This window comes from Caenorhabditis remanei, chromosome III, assembly GCF_010183535.1.
Source record: "Caenorhabditis remanei strain PX506 chromosome III, whole genome shotgun sequence".
Taxonomy (NCBI): Eukaryota; Metazoa; Nematoda; class Chromadorea; order Rhabditida; family Rhabditidae; genus Caenorhabditis; species Caenorhabditis remanei.
Window position 1 is genome coordinate 11417021 of NC_071330.1, and position 23150 is coordinate 11440170.

The 23150-nt window shown below is 38.2% G+C and overlaps 1 protein-coding gene across 1 annotated transcript; it reads right to left on the reverse strand.

The window, feature by feature from the left end:
* Positions 1-1068: 1068 nt before the first annotated feature.
* On the reverse strand, positions 1069-11846 carry GCK72_010800 (uncharacterized protein; the record flags this gene model as incomplete). Its single annotated transcript, XM_053728043.1, has 14 exons — positions 1069-1244; positions 1317-1470; positions 2140-2274; positions 2563-2622; positions 2667-2880; positions 2942-2990; positions 3505-3567; positions 4478-4604; positions 5092-5230; positions 5421-5720; positions 6129-6433; positions 6510-6670; positions 8040-8291; positions 11822-11846. 14 exons carry the CDS (start codon positions 11844-11846, stop codon positions 1069-1071), a joined length of 2160 nt encoding a protein of 719 aa, XP_053587620.1.
* Between the last annotated feature and the right edge of the window lie 11304 nt (positions 11847-23150).

Consider the following 23150-nt stretch of genomic DNA (forward strand, 5'->3'; position numbering starts at 1 on the left):
ATAACTACAAAAAATACGAAAAAACTTTCCCCCAACCACAACTACACGGCTAAAAACATGCGATTATTGCAATCCCATCACGAATACGTGCAATAAACACCAGCGAATTTCTTTTTCTTTACAAAAATTATCTACTTCCCCCACGAATTATACAAAAACGGTGCTCTCTTTTCATTTTTATGTCTTTTAGTTTTTTCATCTCTATCAACATCCATATCTCTGAAACTATGCCTTAAACGGTCGCCCATTTTCTCTCTATCATAAAAATCTATAATACTTATCTCTATATAAAATTTAATATTGACCAGTGTTTTACACATTTTTTTTTAGAAATTTATATATTTTTAAGAGAATTGTATTGAAAAATGGATGAGGGAGCGGAGCTTGAGTTTCCAAACATCTGGAAATGAAAGAATTTTTTGAAGTAGACAAAACATGTGAAATAATAAGAATAATCTATATAAACGAAAAGGGGCGGGGCTAGAAGACAAACGAACACACTGAATTATTGAAAGTTGAGAAAGGATAACTGGGGGTCGGTGGGAACTCTGAAATCAGGAAAAGAGGCCACGCCCACTTGGTAAGAAATGGGCGGGGCGAAGTTTCCATCGATTTAGGGTTCGAGTTAGTGATAAAAACACATAAACTAATTGAGAAACTAGAAAATATAGTATTTCCAGATTGAAAAATGAGCGATTTTAAGAATAAACAAATTGAAAAAAGAGAATGGGAATGGCGCCGGGGAGTATTGTTTTTGATGTTTTTCCAATAAAATATTCAAAAAAAACCATAAAATATATAATAATTCCTACAACACACAGTTGAATGAGGGGGCGGATTATATTGATATATAGAATGAGCTACAAAACAATTTATGAAAACAAAAAAAAGAGAGAGAGGACGACGACGACGACGACTTGTTCATTTCTCGGCTACCCAAAAAAAGGAATAAGAATAAAAATAAGAAAAAAAAAATCTAGCTGAATGAAGTGGGAAAAAAAGTTCTGAAAAGACAAAAAAGAAAGAAAATATCACATAGATGACGTGGCAAAATCTCCAGATGACACTCTATTTATGTTTCGACGCTGGTGTCGAGCATTGTGTCGATGAAACGGGCGTCTGGAAGAGTTCGGGACGCGTCTGATGTTCGACGACTCCTGGACCTCCGAGTGGTGGTTGCCATACTTCGAATCCAAGACTTCTCAGCTCACCGTCTATCATATCAAGCAGAGTTTGTGGGGTATCTGGAAACGAAATGTTGGTTGCATTATAAAAAGTTTCAGAGTTTCCAAAAATTCTGAAAACCGCAAACTCACTAGGTTTCAAGAAAGCGAAAACCGATCCACCGCCACCGGCTCCCGTCATTTTCGGGTGTATTCCGTATCGAGCCAATGTGGTGCAAATGAGATCAACCTTCGGATGACCGACACCCAATGCAATCAACAATTGATTGTTTATCCGGCATAGATCCTGCAAAAGAGAATTGGTGAGGGGTGATTTTGATAATGGGTTCATGCGACCGAAAACGGGCGATTTGGTATGTCAGGGACCGCTCGTTTTTGGTTGGAATAGTGGGAGGAGTGGGTGGAAAAAGGAAAAAAGGAAGGGATAGTTGAGGGATTTTGTGAGGTGATTTGAGAAATGTCTGTCTGTACATTATTGTGAACTGTAACTCCATATGTCTGCTATATGTTAATTTATCCGTCAACATGTATTAGCCGAGCATTTTTCTTTCAACTGCGCTCCGCCGCAAACGAGAGACGCAGAGTTTTTTTTTTCTGGTGGGAAACTGATTTTCACAATTTTTTAAATCTATTTTCAAAGTTTTTATAAGTTTCTTGAAAATTTCCGAGAGGAAATTATGAAAAATAGATCAAAAATGTTGAAAATCTGTTTCGCACCAGAAAAAACTCTGCGTCTCTCGCCGATACTCCCTCGTTTGCGGCGGGGCGCAGTTGTAAGAAGGGGTGGCCTGCTAATACGTCTGTAAGTCTGTCCAAAATGAAGGATGTTTATATCCCTATTTGTGAATCAGAAAAACGAAAAAGTTAGAAAAATGAAAGCGATAGGCACACGAAGAAGTAAATAAAGGGGGAATCTTCAAAAAGAAAGCATGCACAAACCATCGTCATCACTCACATTAAGCTTGCTGAACGTATCCACATTTTCTCCTTTCTCCGACGTCGCCGAAATCACCGACGCCGACGAATTCCGTTTTCCACCGCCGACATACGATGAGAGAGACGACGAGCGAACCGATCCAGTGCGTGTTGGCTAAAAATCTGTCGTTCTGTATGTCCGGATGTCCGAGGGGGATACGTCGCGAATCGCAAAAAAAAGGGAGATTCTAGAATTCTAGAGTTATTTCGACGACTCGATTTTGGGAATTCAAAAAAATAAAAAAAAGGGAGTTGAAACAAAAAATAATAATGAAAACTGACAAAAGCGATACTAAAAAACGTTCTGGTTTCAAAATGAAATAACTCTGAATATTAGATGAATTGATGAAACATTGTCGGATTTTAATTAAAAATTAGAAAAAGTAAATTAAAAAAAACGAACCTGAAGCGAGTGATGATCTTGTTCAACCATATTTCCTCCGAACGGTCCGAGTCCATTTTCCTAAAAATATCATTGTAAGTATGACCGGATGTCCATTGTCTCACCTGTACCGTCGATGCAGAATCTCCTCCTCCGTTCTCTTCTAACAGTGGACGATGCAGAATCTTAGCAGCATCTAGAGAGATCGCATCAATCGATCCGAACATTGCATCCACAACTTCTGGAAACTTCTTTAACCTCTCCTTCACCGTCTGAACCATTCGTGCCGTATTCCTTTCCACTTTCGAATTCACCAAAATAACACGAAGATCCGGAAGACTGAAATTATGGAAATTATTAGTTTGCCAAACAAACAGCTCCGTCCCCTTCAAAAACTCACTTCTTCAAGTGCTCAATTGGGTGTCCCGGCTTGAAACTGGCGACTCCTCCTGTAAAAAATAATTGCATTTCTGACAATTTCAGTCAATTTTATGACAGATATAATGCACACACTCTCACACAAAACTCATGCCGTATAGTAAATTTTTTTGATAATTTAGATTGAAAAAAGAGAAGAAAACTCGTTCCAGATTGATTTAGATTGATTTAGAAGGGAAGAAAATGTGAGATGATGGAAAGAAAAAAACCAAAAAATGATGAAAATTGTGTTAGAAATGGAAGAAAACGGGCGGCGGGGATCGAAAATTTTAATTCGTGAAATCGATTTGGAAATTGAAAATTTTATTTTTTGTGACCTAGGAAATCCGCAGGTTAGAGAACTCGGAAACCGTCACGACGACCACCACCATTACAGCTCAAGCAGGAAAATACAGTAAGCGAGAGATACAGGCGGCATACAGATAGATATCAAAGAAAGACGTGAGACAGTAGAAGAGGACATCAGGACTGACAGACAGACAGACAGAGAAGACAACTCAAAAAGAAGAAGAGAAGAGGAATTACCAAAGCATCCTACATGACCGAGATGCGTAAAACTCTGATATCCGTAATCACGATAGTGGCTGCCTGTAAATGTGTCAGTCTTCTGATGGATGACGTGGATGAGTGAAGAGAGGAGATTCCAGATGACGTGAAAGTTGATCAGAAGACGTGGGGCGCGGCGCCCGGGGGGTTTCGATGATAATTGGGTCTACACGGACACTGCACACAAAAATTGGTACCGATTGGGGGGAGAGATAGAGATTAATCTGAGGGTTAGAGAGGGTTCAGAGAGAAAGAGTTCTAGCTAGTCAACAAAGTGATGTTATTGATAGAAATGAATAAGGATTAAATGATGGCCTAGGTTTTTCAACATGTGAAAATCTAGTCCTTCATTAAATCGAGATCCCTTTCAGTTCACTTATTAGAGAGAGAGTAAGAGGTATCATGCTTTTTCTAATATCTATTTTACGTTAGAATTTTACAAGAATCAGCGAATTTTCATGAGCTCATCCGGGTAGATCAAAGCCAAACGAGTTTCCAAATGGAACGGAGTTTAGCAAGAAAAAATAAGCGAGAATTGGCAGAAATTGTTTAAAAAAAAAGAGAGATACACACACCCTCGGGCACCCGCCGCCGCCACACAATTTTCAGTATAAAGAACAAATTTGAGAGAAAAAATTCAAATATTAGCGGCCCATGTCTTCTTACAACTGCGCCCCACCGCAAACGAGAGAGTATCGGCGAGAGACGCAGGTTTTTTTCTGGCGCGAAACAGATTTTCACCATTTTTGATCTATTTTTGCATAATTTTCTCTCGGAAATTGGCAAATTTTCAATTAAAAATTGTGAAAATAGATCAAAAATGGTGAAAGCCTGTTTCGCGCCAGAAAAATATCTGCGTCTCTCGCGGATACTCTCTCGTTTGCGGTGGGGCGCAGTTGTAACGAAATTGCTCTGCTAATAAGTCATTCGATTAGAATCACAAAAAACGTACCAAAAGTGCAGACAGCCGCGTCCAAACCCGATGCACGTCCGTGAATGAGAGATTCGGCGGCGGTCGCCCACTTGCGAATCATGTCTAAATGTTCCTCCTCCCATGTTAGATTTCCTTGCTCGTCCGCCTGAAAAATGGATTAAATTGATTTTTGTCGATTTATTTGTTAAAAGCTTCCAATTGTCTTTTGCCAAACTTTGAAAATCAAAGATTCTTACAAGTAGTCCGGGAGGAGTTCGTGATAATGAGTTGAGGATTCCTCAGCTCCGCCTATTAGCACGGCACGCTTCTTACAACTGCGCTCTACCGCAAATGAGAGAGTATCGGCAAGAGACGCAGAGTTTTCTCTCGCGCCGACACAGATTTTCACAGTTTTTTACCTATTTTCGCTACTTTTCATGAATTTTCTGTAAATTGACATGAAAAGTGTCGGAAATAGGTCCAAAACGGCAAAAATATGTGTCGGCGCGTGAAAAACCTCTGCGTCTCTTGCCGATACTCTCTCATTTGTGGTGGGGCGCGGTTGTAAGAAGCGTGCCGTGCTAATACTTCTCTTTTTTAAGTTCCTAATTTAGTTCGGTTTTCTTACAACAATTTTCTGAAATTTCACTCACCACAATCGTCGGTGGTGGAATGAGTCCTGCCGTCTGAAGCAGTGACGTGGCAATGCAGACACAATATGCTCCAGATGATCCAAGACCGACACATGATGGCAACTTGAATCTGACTGTCGCTTTAACGGCGAGCAAATCTCTGAAAATGGAAAGAGGAAATGAAGAGAAAAAGAGAATAGAGACTTGAAGAGAAATTATAGTGAAAAAGAAAGAAAATCATGCAAAAAGAGACGAAAATTGTTCGAATAGCTATTAAATTTTCACAACATCAATCATCAAATAATTAGGTTTAAAATCAACTTTTTTGTTTGAAAAAATCAAAAACACACTGTTGAACAGCCGGACTATCGGCTCGCAAGTTTCCAGGCAACAACGGTGTCGGTGTAGACGTTGGAGTTGGTGTTGGAGCAGGTGACACTACTGGAAATGCTGGTGGAGCACTCGATTGAGCTCCTGGAGACGGTAGAGGAGTCAACGGTGGAACCGGTAGACTCAATGCAATTTCAGCTTCAGATCTATCCGCATCACCACCGAAATGATGAGAATTCGTCATAACCGATAGATTTGTTCGGTGAAGTCCTTCAGGAAGAGGCGGAGCCGGTAATCCACGCACCAGACGATTGAGTCCACTGTAAAACGAATGAGCACACACGTCACTAGAAGGTATAAAAAGGGGGCGGGGCTTAGAAACAGACGGGCGGATTCTGGAGGATTCACAACAATGTCACGCTGTTTTTATAGATGAGAGAGAGAGAGAATCTTGCAAAATCGGTTAGTTTTCGCATTCTATTTGAAAAAAGACATACAAAAATGGGTGTCTAAAACTTCTAACTTTTCTGCAATAACAAGAAACAAGGAGATAAGGTTTCTCTGTGTCTCTCGTTGCCTGAAACGGACAAAAATGACTAAAGCTGCTGCCAAAAACTTAGGATTCTATACACCATACATTAAGCATCTATATAGTTTTGTGGATTACAATCTCCGCTCATTTTTGAATAAATGAACAAAGTTTTTTACTAAAAGAGTTTTAAACTAACCTCTTACGATGAGCAACTCCGAGTAACAGATACCAGAAAGCAAGAATTGCCAAATGCTGAACACCGCATTGATCCTCACATGAACCCGATAGTTTTCTGGCAATTGGTACCAAAATTTCCAATGATGGCGGTTGATCCTCCTCAATTGGATATTCAGCGGCAAGACGATCCGCCGCTTTCAGTAAATCTTTTAACATCCATGTCTTCTCAACACCCAAGTCAGGAAGACTCAAATAAATACGTCCGTCGGCTGATGTATATAACGAAACATATGTACGTAGGTCGATCGAGCCGGCGATTGCAGTCTGTAATTAAAAAATGATAAAATATGAAATTTCTCGAATAAACTTTTGAATTTTTCTTTTTTCTTCACAAACTAACCCTCCCATAAACGACAGCATGCTCTCCGAAAAGGATAATTTTTCCGGGAGCCGAGACGAAGAGTCCTCCATGTTGTGATGTTGTATTTCGATGCATTGGACTCGCGGTGGCCGACACCGACGACCCCGCACGAGATGTACTTCCCGACGGTGAGTCCAGTGCTGAAAATTATTGTGATTAGTGAAAAGCTATTGGAGAAACAAGGGAATTTTGGAAAAATTGGAGAAAAACGGGATTTGATTCAGTGAAAACTTTACATTTTCGTGGTTTTCAAAATTTTCTGTGTGAAGATTGAGACAAAATTTATTCTAAAAGCATGGAATATTGAAACGGCCGGTCCAATATTTTAGAAAATCTGATGGGTCTCGACACGAAAATAAAACATTTTGACATGCGCCTTAAAAATACAGTAACGGCAAATATAATTTTTCATGAAATTTTTGCTGAAAAACTCAAAAAGTCAGTTAAAATCAAAATTTCTCAATTTCCGCCCGAAAATAAACCAAGAAACCACTTAGTAAAGTATTAGTGTCATTTCTTTGATAATATCTTTGAATTGAAATGGAGGGAGGAGGGGAACGACACAATTTCGTTACGGGGCGAGAAAAAGGCAAACATTTCACTTTTTGAATGGAAATTTGGTGTTGGACAAACAGTTCTACTCCTCCCCTCCTCTCGAAATGACGTCAATTCGGACCGTTTGAGGTCAGAAAAATGGTCAATTCTATTTAGTTCATATTGCTACTTTTTTGTCGCCACCAACCCGCTTATCGCACAAAAACAGATAGAAAAAATGGGCGGCGATTAGAGAAAGAGAGACGCCGAGAGAAGAACACAAAAAGGAATGTAAAAAGATACAAATCTTTGTCTTTTTTGGAAACAAAAACTTTGACCCCTCTCTTTCTAACTCCTCTAGCAGGGAGGTCAGGCTGCAGATCAGGGCGATGACTTGGTCTGATTGAGGCGCCTTTAAGAAAGACAAAAATAGAAAAAAGATAGAGATCATCAAAAATAAAACACATTTTTCTCTTGGTTTTTCTGTCAATAATCTGTTGGAAAAAGACTAAAACTAGGCGAAGATGGAGAGGAAGGGATTAGTTGCGGTGGTGGATGGGGAGGGTTTTTGGCAACATTTTATACACTTTTTATGGTGAGAAAAATGAGAGAAAAAGAGAGAAGAGGGCGGCAGAGAGATCAATCAAAATCCAACTGAACTTTCTATTCGAAGAGTGTAGTTTTATTGGGAAATAATGATGAGTTGATCAACAGATTTCTATTCTTCAAGACCGGTTCGGTTTGAAAAGAAAAAGAAAAAATAATTGATGATTCAGTTATTTATGTCGAAATTTGTGAAATTGGAGACTCTTTTGTAAATATTTAGGTAAGGTGAATAGAATATAGTGGAGCGCTGCTTAGATAATTTTAAAGCATTTTTCAGTTTCACAAACAGTCCAATAGAACAATGGAGCATCGTAATGACGCAGTTTCCCTTCCTAAATTCGATAAGAAAGACCACAAATCATGACTTACAGTCCTTCTTGACCACAGGTATTTCAATACTTTCTACAGACGTCACTGATGGTTCTTGAATCTTTTTGACAGTAGAAGATTCTGAATCTTCGTTGACGTCTTCTGACGGAATGTCCACTTTTAGACTAGATTCTCTCGTTTCTGTCATCGAAACTTCTCGTCGAATCACTATTTCTTTGCCGTTCGCATCCAGTGAACGCACCATTTCACCACAAACTGTTACGGTTTTTTCTTCCATTTTTGAGAGAATATCTAGAATTTACCATGAAGAGGATTACGGTAGAGAAGAAGGAAGGAATACGGTAGTAGGAGATAAGATGAGAGCGGTACGGTAGAATAGAAGGGGCTACTGTAGACAGAGGTCCTGCCACGTAAAAAAGCGGTTTTTGGATTGCTGTAGTTTGGAACTGACACTGTATGTATGTAAATTTTATGGTTTCTCGAAGCAGTTTTCACAAAAAATCTGATTTTTCAGTTTCAGACAATTTTTAGTGAGTTTTCTGTGGTTTTAAGCGACGAAGCCGTAAGAAAGCTACAGTAACCTAAAGTTTAACTACAGTAACCTTTAAAAAACTGCAGTCGTGTCAAGACCCACGAAAAACCACGAGTGAGACCCAATCTGGCTTAAAATTTTCGTTCTTTTAAAGAAAAAAGTTTTTTTGGGAATCAAAAATTTCTCCAAAAATGAAAAAAAAGTAGAAGAAGCAGCAGCAAAAAAGGAGAGAAGAAGATAACTCTTCGTGTGAAAAAAACTCGGAGAGAGAGGAAAATGTGTGTGCTTTTTTCTCCCTCTCTGTGCTCTTTTGAATATGCACAAAATCGCATTTTTTCGGTGTGGAAAGAGAAAAGAAGGAGTTTCTTCTTTCTTCGTCGAAAAAAAAGAAGACGTCGTCGTCGTCTTCAGAAGGATTCAGAAGCGACCGTAGATGACGTCGGGGTAGGGGAGAAAAAGTAGATGAAGAGGAGGAGAAGAAGAAGAGGTTCAACCTTTTTTCGAATGGAAAAAAGGAAAAGAAGACGTAGGAGTAGAAATAGATAAGGTTGAATTTCGGGACGGCCGTATTGAGAGGAGAAGAGGATATATTGGAAATTGCGGGCGGAACAAGAAGAAGGAGAAGAGGTAATCGAAAATGAGAGGTAGAATAGGTGGGAGTGGGTGGAGAAGAAGAAGAAGAAGAAACCACGTCATCTTTTTTGGAGCTGCTTAGACTGTCTTGGTGCTAAGCAGCGCCGCGTTCAGAAGCTCGGAACCGCTTCGACTAGGCTTCTAGACTCAACTAATTGTCGACGCACTTCAGAAGCACCGCCCATATTCCAATCTGAGCTATCGTAACCCTCCGCTCGTAAATCTACATTCAATTATCATGTTAGAGCAAAAAAGTAGTAAAATCGGCATTTAGGATGTCAGGTGAAATTAGGATCATAAATGTGTATTATTTGGAACGGGGGTTACGGGGGAGTAATAATCTGACAATCAACGAATCTTGACACGATCTCATCATGATCTCATCTCAATTGTACTTGCCATCACGGAGAAAAAAAAGGGAGCGCTGAGAAGAACGAATTAGTCTACGAAGACAACTTCCAAAAATCAAAAAGCAATATTTTCTTTGAAGATCAAACAGAAAAAGAACGCTAGACGTCCTTTTCCCTATTTTCAAAAAAACCCAAAGAGAACCGTCTAAACCGCACCGCAAATAGAGTTGCAAAGGGAGTTTCTCGCTCCGTTTCTTTTTTTGAACATTTTATTTATCGCCGTCTCTCTTATCAGTTCTGAAAGTCCCTCTTGTCCGAAAAATAATATTTCGTGACGCATTTGCAATCAAGTACGTGCGTAAGATGTTGAAGAAGCATATGGAATGTGTTTTAAGACATTAAATCGAGTTGAAGAAATGAAAGAAATCAAGGAATCTGGGGTGGTTATGATGAGCAGTTTCAGATGTCGATTCTCAGGAGACATTTGGTTTGAAAAAAAAAGAGAGTGGTGGAAGAATATAAAAAAACTCTTATTCTTAGTCTTTGGGAGGGGGGAAAGAGAGGAGGGAAGGACCAGTTGGAAATGGATACATCCTGTGTGAGAAAAATATAAAAAAGAAGGAAAAAGAAGAGGAAGAAAAAGAGAAAGAAATGATGGAATGAACTCAAAATATTATAGTTTCAGAGTGAAGCTCCGCCCTCTTCCTGCGGCACTGTCGCATTGAAAGTAGTCCGGAGAAGTGGTGGAGGGAGAGGGTATTCAGGTGCAACGATTTATTTTTGTGGTTGATAAAATGGTATATTATCACGGCACGCTTCTTACAACCGCGCTCTACCGTAACAGAAGAAAATTGTGTGCGAAATTGAGAGACTCGGAGAAAAAGAGACATTTCTCAAGGGCATTCGGTGGAGCGAAGTTGTAAGAACTGTGCCGAGCTAATATTGGTATCTGGAAAAAGTTCTGAGAAGCACCGAAAAATGAGATGGAGCATCAGCTTTCTTAGATTCTCAGCAACGCGAGTTTTCAAAATGTTGCAAAGATGTCCAGATTCAGATTCAAAAAGAGAGAGTTTTTAGCATCCCATCCCAACTTCCCAAAATGAAAATTACATATCTCGAATCCGGATGTTTTTTCCTGGAACCGGAAATTTTTTTCAAAGTGTGGTTTTTTTCTGAATTGGCGAACCTAGAAATTTAGGCATCAACATTTTTGAAAATTTTCTGATTATTTCAAAACTCCCAGTTTCGAGATTCTGCAAAATACGTCTTCAGAAACTGAAGAGTTGACTCATCTCAAAAACAAAAAGGTATGGAACTTGTACCATAGGAAAACGATTAGAATCGACGTCTTCTTGAAAACTCTGGGGGCGTCTTCTGCTCCTTCTTCTTCTTCTTCCCGCGGTCCCCTTTTTCCCAAGATGAGCTTCCCCTTCTTTTTCTTTTTCTTTTTATTTCCTTCTTCCCGAATAAAGTCAATCCGAAATTGTTTTTCCTCTCCTCTTTCTCCCCGTTTACCTTCCAAAAACTTCTTTCTTCAGTCAACCAGATGGGGAGGGGACCCATATAAGAATATTTCACATCATTTCACGGTGCCCCGCGGCTGCCGAAAAAAAAACGATTAGGGGCTCTCTCTCTCTCTCTCTCTGAGAAAGAAAAAGAAGGGACCAGATTAGGAGAAGAGGCTTCTCTTCTTCTTCTGAAGACGTCCGACGTCTTCTTTTTTCTTCTTTTTGGAGAGAAAAAAGAAAAAGACGAACCTAATTTGGGGAGAAAAGATGCTGAAGAGCACGAGAAAAAGAGCACAAAGTATTCAAGGACATCTAGAATATAAATGAAAAAAATAAGAGAGAAAACGAATGAATTTGCAATAAAAAAGTATATTTGGAAGTTCGAGCGGACTGATTCCAGAGGGTGGAGGGATTTGAATAAATTTGAATTTGAATATTTCTGAGTGGTCAAACGAGATCAAATCGAGATCATAAACTTGTATTATCGTAGTTTGTTTGTTCGGTACGAGAGGAGGAGAGTAGTTGTGACATTTGTCAAGTTATCTCAAAATACAAAGGTGCTATAAAAAAGTTATCAACTACAAAAATGATCTACATAAAATTCTACACATTTTATTAGTTTAAAGCGTTTTGATTGCTTGGTGGTTTAGAGAGTTATAAGCGTTTAAAGTTGAGACTTTTGAGAGAGTCAGAGGGTGCAGAGAAATAAGAGTGCCTGGTCGTCTGCGCTCTATTTTTATAATAAGAATCCGATTTTTCTCCAATTTTCCTTTTTAAATAAAAACGAGAGAGACTCACCTTGATCAGCTCCAATAACGACCATCTGATAGTACTATCCGTTCGTCTCCCGTTTCCTTCTTCTTCTTCGTATTCTTCTTCTTTTTTCTTTTTCGTCTCTCCACTTTCTATTATCACTTTTCTTCTTCACACCAGCCACAGAAATTGAAAAAAAGAAGACTGAAAAAGCGAACGACGTCTTCTTCTTCGTCTTCTGATGACGTGGTTTTGAGAGAAAGAAGAACTCTGCAAAAGAAATTAAATTTTGAATGAGAATTAAAAGAAATGTTCGAGATAAAAGAGAAAAAGGACAGGAAGGGTGTCTTGAGAGAAATAAATAATAATAAAATGATGACGAAGTGGGGGTGGAAGAAAGAAGAAATGAGACCTAATTAAAGGAAGTCTGGAAAAAATATGAATGAGAATGTCATGTGAATAACCACATTCAATAAAAAAAACAGCAAAAGAATGAGGACAGAAAACTCTGGTTTTCCTAACTCTGAAAACCTACAGTAACCCTGGTTAAAGGGACATACAGTACTTTCATGGTGAGACCCTACGTTCGTTTAAGCTAGGCGCGTTTATATTTCTCTGAAAGCTTAATTGAATCGAAATCTAGAAAACAGCCGAAAATTTTGAAATTATCAGGTTTTTTAACCTTGAAAAACGTATTCAGCTAGTTGAGAGCTTTTAGAAAAGTATAATCATGCCCCAGTTCGAAGGTGGTTGGGTCTCTCCGCGAAAACTACCGTAATCCGAATCTTGACTACTGTAGTTTTCGCGTCGAGACGCGAATCGCTCCAAACCTAGTCATGATTATACTTTTCTGAAAGCTCTTGACAAGCTGGATTCAATTATCGTAATCATTGAAAAAAGAGCAAACATCGCAAAAATAAGACTATGAAAGTTCAAAGCAAGTCAGAAAGAAGAAACCCTTGGCAAGAAACACAATCCTAATCTATTCCCAACATAAATCTTAAAAGATAACAGAGAATAAAGAGTGAGAAACGTAGAGAAAAAGAGAGGATCTATGAGGTTGGAGAGCAAAAAAAAGAGGGAGATGATAATGATCATATCATCCAGAAGGAGAAGAAGAAAATGTGGGCGGCACGAAGAGAGAGAGAGTTAGAGGCGAAGAGAAAGAGAGAAGCTTACGTAGAGTCTGGAAGAGAAGAGAGAAGGACCAACACCAATAAATAAAACACCTGTCTCTTTGGAAGTAGTCCCCCCTCTTTCTTCTTTTTTCCTCAAGAGAAAATTTCAGAGAAAAAATGCATAGAAACAATTGTTACCTTTCATTTTTTGAGAAATTGATGATACGATTTTTGGAGAGAAAAAGGAACGAAGAAATAGAGAAAATATATTGGATTTAGAGGAGAGAAAATGATAATACGATTTGGTTGGAGGGAGGGTTCTGATGCCAGAGGAATCGACGTAATCGCTTTGTTTTCTTGTTTTCTTGTTTTGGGGGGAGCCCCCCGTATCTCAAAAACCACGGGAGCTGAGAAAAAGTTGTCGAAAATAATCTGTTGGAAATTCTAAATATGTTAGTAAAAGAAAACATATTGATAGCCTATTAAAATGAAAAGTTAGAAGCTTTTTAAGTTGAAGGAGTTAGAGAGTGAGAGGGCGCAGAGAAACGAGAGTGTCTAGTTGTCTGCGTCTCTCACTCATCGACTGTGAACGCTTATAACTCTATAGGTTAGATAGCTAACAAAAAGTTCTCACTTGATAAAATGTGGAGAAATTTATGTAGATTATTTTGGTAAATGAAAACTTTTCTGTAAATCTGATGGTTTTGAAGATAAAACGAAAAATTGATCCTATTTGAGTTACCAAAAATCTCATAGGAGAAATTGAAGGTTTTACGAGAAATGTATTTAATGTATTAACAAATTGACTTAAAAAGATAGAAAATTTCAAATTTTGCGAAATTAAAAAAAATTCGAGATGTGTGAAGTTTCGAAAATCGAAGTTATCAGAGCAAAAATGTTCAAAAACGAGTTAAAAATCTCTTTAAAAAATACGAAAATCGGTTCACTAACTCGAGTTTCACAAACAATTAGACACACATACCGAGTAATTTGGATTCAGAAAACACGAAAGCTGGTAAAGTATCTATATTTAGGACACCACCTACTCAGCGGACATCCGGACAAACTCACTGACCAAAAATACCCAAAACAGAAACAAAAGGAGGGAAAAGTATACATGCCGTCATCCGTTTTCTCCGGAAATTGAAACATGGATCATATTGCAAATTCGTTTATAAAATTCCTGCTCCCCCCAGCCAATATGTTTATCAAAAAGTGAATTAAAGAGAAGGGAAGAGAGGGGGCATTGTGCTCTCGTAGAAGGTAGAAAGGGACCACATTACTCTGCCCATTTTTGCACATACAAGTTGGAAGAGAAGAAGAAAAAAGGATAGAGAGAGAGAGAGAGAGGGGCTGTAAGGCACACACGCGCGGCAAATTGTGCAATCAAAACTTTGGCGGAGGGCGCCAAGTGCACATCTCTTTTCTCTTCGTTTCTTTTCTCTCTTTTTTCTTTTTTCTTCTTCTTCTAAGCGTGTATATGTATGTGTGTGTGTGTGGAGCTCCAGGAGCCCCTTTCCGGCCGCTTCTTCTTCTTTTTGCTCTGAGGGTCCCGTTGTGACGTCACAGACTCTGTACAGAGAGAGAGAGACTCAGACGAAACAGAAGGTCCTTCTCTCCTTCTTTGCACCAAAAAAAGTTTGTAGAAGAAGAGGAAAAGAAGGAGAGGTCCTCCTCTCTTGGCTCTCAATCCTCATTATTCAATTTCTCATGCCCAATTTCATGGCCCATTCCGATGGAAGAAGGCATGAAGACAAAGAGATTCGGATCGAGAGAGAAAAGAAGCCACCCAGGATTAGGATACTCGATGGGTGAGAAAAAAGTTGGAGTTGAAGATGATGAGAATGTGAATGGAGAGATAAATGGAATGAGTCAGGGAGAGAAAAAACTACTGATAAGAACCAAAAAATCAATAGAAACTTCGGAAGAATCGGTTCCTTTTTAAGAGATTATCCCGATTTTAAGAGTTGTCCCATGTATTTTAACAAGCTTATACCTTTACAACGTACCGATCTTCACAACGTACCAATGGGGACAATTCGTAACCAAATTTCATCCTTTTTTGATACTTTTTTTTTGATAAAACACTTTAAAAATAGTTCATGACATTTTTAAACTGTTACTGAGGAGCTGTATTAGACTCAAAAAAGGTTTCGAGGAAATTTGCTAACGAAATATCAGGTTTTCTACAAAAATGATTCACATTTTTATAATTGACAACATTTTCATGGCTTTTGTAGATCACAAGATATTACTAATAGCTAGACAGAAGGCACTCTAATTTCTCGGCATTATCGTAAAACCTCTCATTCTGTTGGCAACTTTTTGCTATCTCCTTTGAGAAAAAAGATATACCGCGTTAAATAGGCTTTACTGGGGGGCAACTCTATTAGAGGTTTTACGGTAGATGTGCCTGTAACACTCCCGAGATCGTGGAACCGATAATACTACGGCACAGTTGTTCTCTAGCTAGAAAGAAGACACTCTGATTTCTCAACATTATCTCATTGTAAAAAAATATGAGAATTGTTAAGAAAAGACTGTTCGTGAGTCCGTGACAGCTTCTCAAAAGTCTCAAGAGTTGGGATGTCAATACAGAATATTCATAATAATCACATTGATTAAAAGAGATTCAAAGACTTAAAAATTGTGAGAAAAAACTCATCCAGATGCATTTCCTTGTAGACTATACATCGGTATTTGAGAAGGAGGAGCAGAGAGCACTGGGAGGTCTGAAATAATCAACATATTACATCAGAATTCAGAAACGGAGTGATAAGACAAGAAAATGGTACGTGAATAAAAACAATGGTAATTAGAGAAAGTTCAAGAAAAACTAGGTGATTGCAGAGGAAAGATTTCCATTTTCTCATGTCAGTGGTTTCCGCCCTTTGAAGAAATAAATAAATTAAATTAAATTAAATTAAAGAAATTTGACGAAATCTTCAAAAAATAAATCTGAAGACTCAAAAAGAAGAAATCGCGTGCTTTCACACATTCCCATACACACAATTATCTCTCCGAACCTCTTCTCAAAAGTACTTTTTTCTCTGAAGACGGCGCTCATCCCAAAAGAATTCAGAAGCATTCTCGGAACACGCGAAATCTCAAAAAGACAAGATAATTCTAGAGGTTTTCTTTTGTTTTTTTCTGTTTTTTCCTGTCTGAAGAATCCAGGAGTACATACACGAAGAGACGAGAATAGAGGGAAACGTTGTGGTCATTAGGCAGAAGAAAAAGGGAATTTGATTTGGAAAAGTTTGGAAAAAAGAAGAAGAAAGTGATCAGAAAACAATGAAACTAGGGTTTTGGGAGAACCTTTGTTAGAGACGGGGAAGGGGCGGAGCTTAATCGAGACATCCGGACAGACAAACACACAGACAGACATCTTCCCGTACAAACCAATCAACAAGATCGAAAAGTTAAACTTCCAATGTTCTTCTTCCCCTTCTCCCACTCAATATCATCTTCGAACTGCCCTTCTTCACCCCCTTCCGATCATCTTAATGAGCAAATATCTCTGTCTCTCAATACGTCAGAAAGTAGAGGAGATCTCTTTGTGTTTCTTGGACGGATACAGGGGTCAAATTTCCAAATTTCATACGTTTCACAGGGGCAAGATGATGAAAATAAAAATAATGGGAAGAGAATGTCGACTTATTTGATACTGGGGCTGACAGAGTGAGATACCGACATAATTTGAAACTTTAAATATAAATATTTGTTTTTTTTTCTGATTTTCACAATTTTAGAGGGAGAGAGTGAGTTCCCAGTACAGAGTGAGTCTTTGCAATGAAAAAAACACCGTAACTTTCTGAGAAGAGGTTATACAAGAAAGTCACCAATTACAGAAATTATCTTCATAATATTTTGCATTTTTCATTAGTTAACAACTTTCTGATAGCTACTTTGGTAAAAAAGTTATGAGAGCTCAAAACTGAGGAAAGTGAGAGAAGAGAGGGTGCAGAGAAACGAGAGTGTCTCGCTGTCTGCGCTCTCTTCACTAATAGAGTTGTAGGAGGATTACATGATGATTCTTAAAAAATTAGTTATTTGAAGATTTTTCAGGGAAAAATTGAGAGTGCTATTCAAAATGTTTTATGTTTTTCTATAATACCAAAATCTCAAAAAGGGAAGGGATAGCTATCAAAAAGTTGTCAATTAAGAAATTGAAGATCAAGTCTAGAAAATAATAATAATTTCAATTTCAAAGTGATACTGAACTCCAAGATCTGGGGTTTATAGTTCCCTGAGCATCGTCAAAAAAATCCGGGAAACCGTATCTAAAAACCAAAAAGTCCAGAAAAGGCGCATAGTGTTTTCCAGGGGATTAGTGCGTGTGAAAAAGAAGAAAAAGCGTACATGTGTTGGGACAAAAAAGACAAGTTGTTGAGGACCAAGGGACCAGGCAAAAAGTGTGAAAAGGCACGGGAGAGGGGGTAAAGTTCGAGTTGCCAAGTGGCGGAAAAAGAGAAAAGAGATGAAGGAAAGGGGGAATCTCCTGGAAGAAGAAGGAGGGATACACAATAAAAGTAAACGGAAAACAGAGAGGATCTCTCTGTCTCATTTCACACCTTCTCTCTCTCTCTCTCTCTCTCTCTCTCTCTTTTCTTGTGCTTCTTCTCATCATTCCATCATTCCATCCGTTCGTCTTCTCCTTCTCATCTTGAGAAAACGAAAAGGAGTTAACGAGCTGTTGAGTGAGAAGAAGAAGAAGCAGAAGACACTATTAAATTGAGAGATGATCCCTGCCTGCTCATCTCCCGTGTGGCTTCTTCCAAGACATTTCTCTTAAAATATATATACTAATAGTCAGAAAGTGTGCTCCATGGTGACTGGATGAGTTCAGTGGAGCGTGAATGCACCTTTCGTAACGTTTTGGTCTACTGAGAGAATCGGTGACCATATCAGAGATCATCAGAGAGATTCAAGAGGAAGTCGGGGTTCGTCTGGTTCGTGGTGTGACTAAGTTTTAAAGAGCATCTTAGTTTTAAGAATTTTTTTTTAAGTTTTAAGGAAACCACTGGACAGATACAGACTCCTTGTCTTGGATTAGGGAGACCTGGACATCTGGAATTACAGAAACACAGACAGAAATCGAACATCTCAAAACAGAGATCTGTGAATGTTTGAGCATCTCTGGAACTGTTGTTTGGGACATCCGGACTCACAGATCTTACGAAAAAGTGAATGGCTCATACTTGACAAGGTCCGAGTACTTGGCGCCAAAGTTCAAATTTCAATTTTTTCGAACTTTTCGAATTTTTTGCGAAACAATCAAATTTTCTAATATCATTCAAAAATAGAAAAAGTTCTGAAAAATCATCAGAAGTGTTCACATTTTTGATGAAAAATTGAAAAAAAAGTTCTTTTTTTGAAGCCGTGGCTCCGGGCCGGGCCTTGACAAGTATGAAAGGGCTCAACACATTCAGAGAGGTCATTCGAGCTGAGAGACACACATGCCGACTCACTGGACACACAGACACACAAACAGAAAGATTTAAAGATTCCATTTAATGTTTGACCAACTGACCCACACCTACGCACCGGACAGACAAAAATCCCCTTTCGGGCTTATCGTCGTACCCAAAAAGCTTAACCTTCATTCCCCTCTCTCTCTCTCTCTCTCTCTCTCTCTCTTTGTCTCCTCCCACCCCATCATCATCATTATTTCGTCGCCTCCAGGAGATGACGGTGTAAAAGTGTGTGAGAAAAAAACGGGCGAAAATGAGTGACAAGTTAAATCCCCCCTTCTGGCTCCCTCTTCTTTTTTCCAGAGATTTTCTCTTCTTTTTTCAGCACACAAAAAATAAGCCGATGGGTGCCTAAACGGGGGAAAACGGGGGAGAGGGAGGGGGTGTCTTGATTTCCTTTTTGTCGTCTTCTTCAGAAAACTTCACATGAATTATTCATGTTCTTCTGAAGGAAACCGAGGAATGAAGAGAAGGGAAAGAGTGTCCGTAGTGTACGGATATGGGGGGAAGGATCAGGAGATGGAGATGAAATTTCAGAAGAAAAAGATGGGAAAAGGGAGAGTAGGGGACATCTGGACGCATGGACAGACAGATGGATTTGAGAGTAACATGAAGGACATCTGGATACACAGATGCACAGACTGACAGCAAACTTGTTGATCAAGATTTAGTGAAAAACAGGAAAAGAAGGTAGCAGACTAACATCTAAAAGGGAATTCCAGCAAATACGAAGACATTCCGACAACTGGACACACAGACAGACAGAAAAGCGAAGTCGAAAGGTGAACAAACGGACAAACAGGCGCACAGACAGACAAAATCCGGTTTTTTAGAATTTTCAGAATCCTTGGAGTTCAAATAAAGTAAAATGTTGAAAAAACTAGAAAAAATGTAGAAACGCTGTTTGTCTGAGATTCCGATTGTACAAATTTTCAGAATTTTTATAATTATAGGAAAGATAATTGAAAAACTTTTTATATAGAAAAAAATTGCGTCATTTCTTTAGCGATATGGTTGAAATCTTGTGAAGTCTAATTTACAAACAAAAATTGAATATGTTTGTCCACCTGTTTGTCCATCGTACCATCACTTACAAAATAAACAAAAAATTACACAAGAATTGCCAGATAAAAGTGAAAAAAAGTTGAAAAAGCAGACAAAACTTCTTCGCTTTTCTTCTAAACTCGTCCAAGAAGAAAACAAGAAAAAATAGAGAAGAGGGAGGTCCTTAGAAAGAAAAAAAAGAGAAGAAGACGGAGAGTTAAGACGAAGAAAAATGAAGAAGAGAGAGAGAGAGGGAGAAGCTTCTGAAGAGATGAGAGTGAGAAGAGAAAAAAAGAAAAAAAGAAAGAGAAGACTCCCGTTGACAAGTTAAAAATAGTAGAGAAATTGAAGAGAGAAAGAGAGAAATTCTTTTATTTGTGCTCTTTCTCTCCTTCTCTTTCTGTCTGTGTTGATATGTGTTGAGTTGAAATGAGAGACGTATCATTCATTCATTTTCTCCTTCTGCATCTGATGCTGATTCTAAATTTATGCGTATGGGAACACCACCTTTTCCTCTAATTTTATTCATTGTAATAGAGACCCTTCTCTTTTGAGAGTATTTAAATAGTGAAGGGTATCAGAAGGTGCGAAATCTTTTCTGCTCGAACTATTCAGTTTCTTACTAACACGGCACGCTTATTACAACCGCGCTCTATCGAAACCGTAGAAAATTGTGTGCGAAATTGAGAGACGCAGATAAAAAGAGACATTTTTGAAGGGCATTTCGGTGGAGCGCAATTGTAAGAACTGAGCTACAATTGATATTATTGGAAAGCTGAGATTTCAGTGATTTCAAATATCTAACTTGTTTTTATAATAAACTTCTTCTAGAGAAATTCAGATTTCAAGTTTGAGTGTTCTTGACCAAGTTTTTACAGTATGTTTTTCGCAGTCTGGATTTTTTGAAATGTTTGACTGAAATCACTAAAAAACAGAAGTATTTTTGAGGGAAAACTAGAAAATAAATGACAAAGTGCGCTCTAGTGTTATACACTGAGATTAGCAATAGAGCGAAGTTACTCGGAATTGTGGTTTGAATGTTTCGATTGAAATAATCAGAAGTGTATGAGGGTGCAGAGAAGTCAGACGCTCTCGTTTTTTTTTGCGTCTATCTAAAAACCTAGAATAGTTATCAAAAAACTTTCAACTACAAAAATATAGATTTTAAATTGGTCTATATTTTTGTAGTTAATCACTTTTTAATAGATATTCCTGTTCTCGAGATATGCACCCTTAAAGATACCACTTCTCTCGCCCAATCTTTAAAGACGCCTATCTCAAAATTAGCAGCGCTATCATAAAGTTATCAACTACTCAGTTTCGGAACTACGGTTTACTTGTGAGCTGATTATATGAACTGTACATGGACTAGTTATCTAATTGTAATGGTTTTCAGGTCATGCATTATGATGCTCTCAGTTTCGACTCTCCTGTCGGATATTTAAAGATTTATATTTACCAAATCGAGTGCGGCATGGCATTTCCAGTACGTCTAATTGCTAGTTGCTGCTGACATTTGAGTAAACAGAAATTCTAAAATGTCATTGATAAAATTGTCAAATTTCGCAAGTTCTGCTAGAATACTACGTTCATCTCAATCATCAACCGACCGGAAGCTTCGATGGAACAAAAGGTTCTTCACATCAACAACTCTGTTATTTTTAACCGAAATAAAAGACAAAAAGATAAAAATAAAAGGGATAAGGAGAGAGTATCTGTTGGGTTGGGGAGGATATAAAATGATAAATGACAAATCGGTTTGATGAGGAAAGAGAGGATACAAACCCACACTCACTCAATGACGTTAACTGAACAAAAAAACGAAAAAAGAGAAATGTATTTTTGGGTGATTCCTGATGAGAAGAAGGAGGAGAAGACTCTCGTATTTTTAGATGAACTGGTGTGACAAGAGAGACGGGAACAATATGATGTGATCAGGGGGAAGAGAAGAAATGACGTGGATTTTAATATTTGAGAAAATTCTGAAATTCGATATGTGATATTTGGTAATAAAGGTCATTAGAAATTGAGACGATCGGATTTTGGAAGTCAGAAAATCAGAAGTTTTGATGATTCACTTTTTAATCTTGGATCATTTGGAAATTATGAGAAGGAGGCAATGGAAAGATGCATAGTAGATTGGATAAAATGTGTTTGGTGCTGCTTAAGTCTTTCAGAGTACGTTGTTTTGCTTAGCAACTATGGAATCAATAGATGATTTTTTTTTGAATTTCTTTCAAAAATACCCTAGAAAGACTCACAACCTATTATTTCTCCGAATTCCAGTAAAGTGTAAATGAGTAGCGTCTGGCGTACCGTCGGCGCGTTTTTGAAATATTGAAAACAGCTACATTATGGTAGTTTTTATTGAGTTTGTCAAAAGTTTTAGATTCCTTCAAGTATCGTAATCAATTAGTACAAAACCCCCTATCCAAAAATTTTTGGCTCGCCGTCGGCGCGTTTTGAAATCTAAACATCGTGAAAATGATCGTAACTAATAGTAAGCAGCAACATCTCAAATTTTCGGGTGCCTCCCTTAATCAGACTGACCGAAATAGAACTGGTACGAATCAGAACTTCTCGGATCAGAACAAGCCAAATTAGAACTGGACGGTTCTGATTAAAGTTGACGGTATGGCAAACTAGTATGGAGCTACTTAGCTTTACCAAACTTGTCACGGTCCGGGCCGGTCTGAAATCGGGATATATATGTGAACTAAATTTTGAAATTTTTCCGAAAATGTCGATTTTTTTTACTATACTTCAGAATTAAAAAATCAAAAGCTAGTTATGCATCAAGAAATAGGATTTTTAATGTAATTTTTTTAATTTAAAAAATTTTGTCAAAAAATAAGTACCTTTTCTTGAAGCCAGCAAAATCTCAGTCCGGCCCGGGCAGGCCGAAATTTGGCAAGTTTATCTCTAACTAGAAAGTATCTGACACTAAACATCTCTCATTTTGAAATTTCTACGAATCTAAGTTTTCTGAGCCAAACTATAGATGCTTATCGTGTTCAAGTTCTCAAGTATAACCAAAAAACTCTTATTCTAAGCATCTCCTCATCTCTAACAACCAACACCCAAAATCGCAAAAAAATATGTTTTTTGGAGATGAATAAATTGAGATCTGCCCCTTCTTCTCTTATATATTTTGTAAGTTATCCCCTCTTTGCTAACAGAATATATCGAATGTAACTAATCGGAAATGTCGTCTCAGATTTCATGTCGAAGACGAGTAGTTAGTTGGAGAAGAGAAAGAGGAGAAGAAAACGACTGAATTCAGGAGGAAAAAATATAAAAGTTTTTGAAAAAAAGAAGGGGAAATTCGAAAGAAAAAAGCACTTCCTTGTCTTTTCTGCAGCTGATTTCATTTCCGGATTTCGGTGTGTCCGCGGATGTCCGGATGTCCGGATGTCCGGAAACAACTGGGAGGTGGATTGAATAGAGAAAGTGGGAGATTGGATATGTTGGGGTGTCGGTTTGTCCGGATGTCCAGAATCTAGTCTGTTCAGAAAACACGATTTCTTGCAACTGCGATCCACCGAAACTAAACAATTTTAAGTGAAAAAGTTAGAATCGCAGAGAAAAAGAACGATTTGAAAAAAATTCGGTAGAGCAAAACTGTAAAACCGGTGAAGCAGCAGTCTGTTCAACTACTCGAGCAAAAACTGGATATGTCTGTCGGTGTGTCTGTCTGTCCGCATGTCCACCTTCCTTTTTATGGATATCTGTTTATCC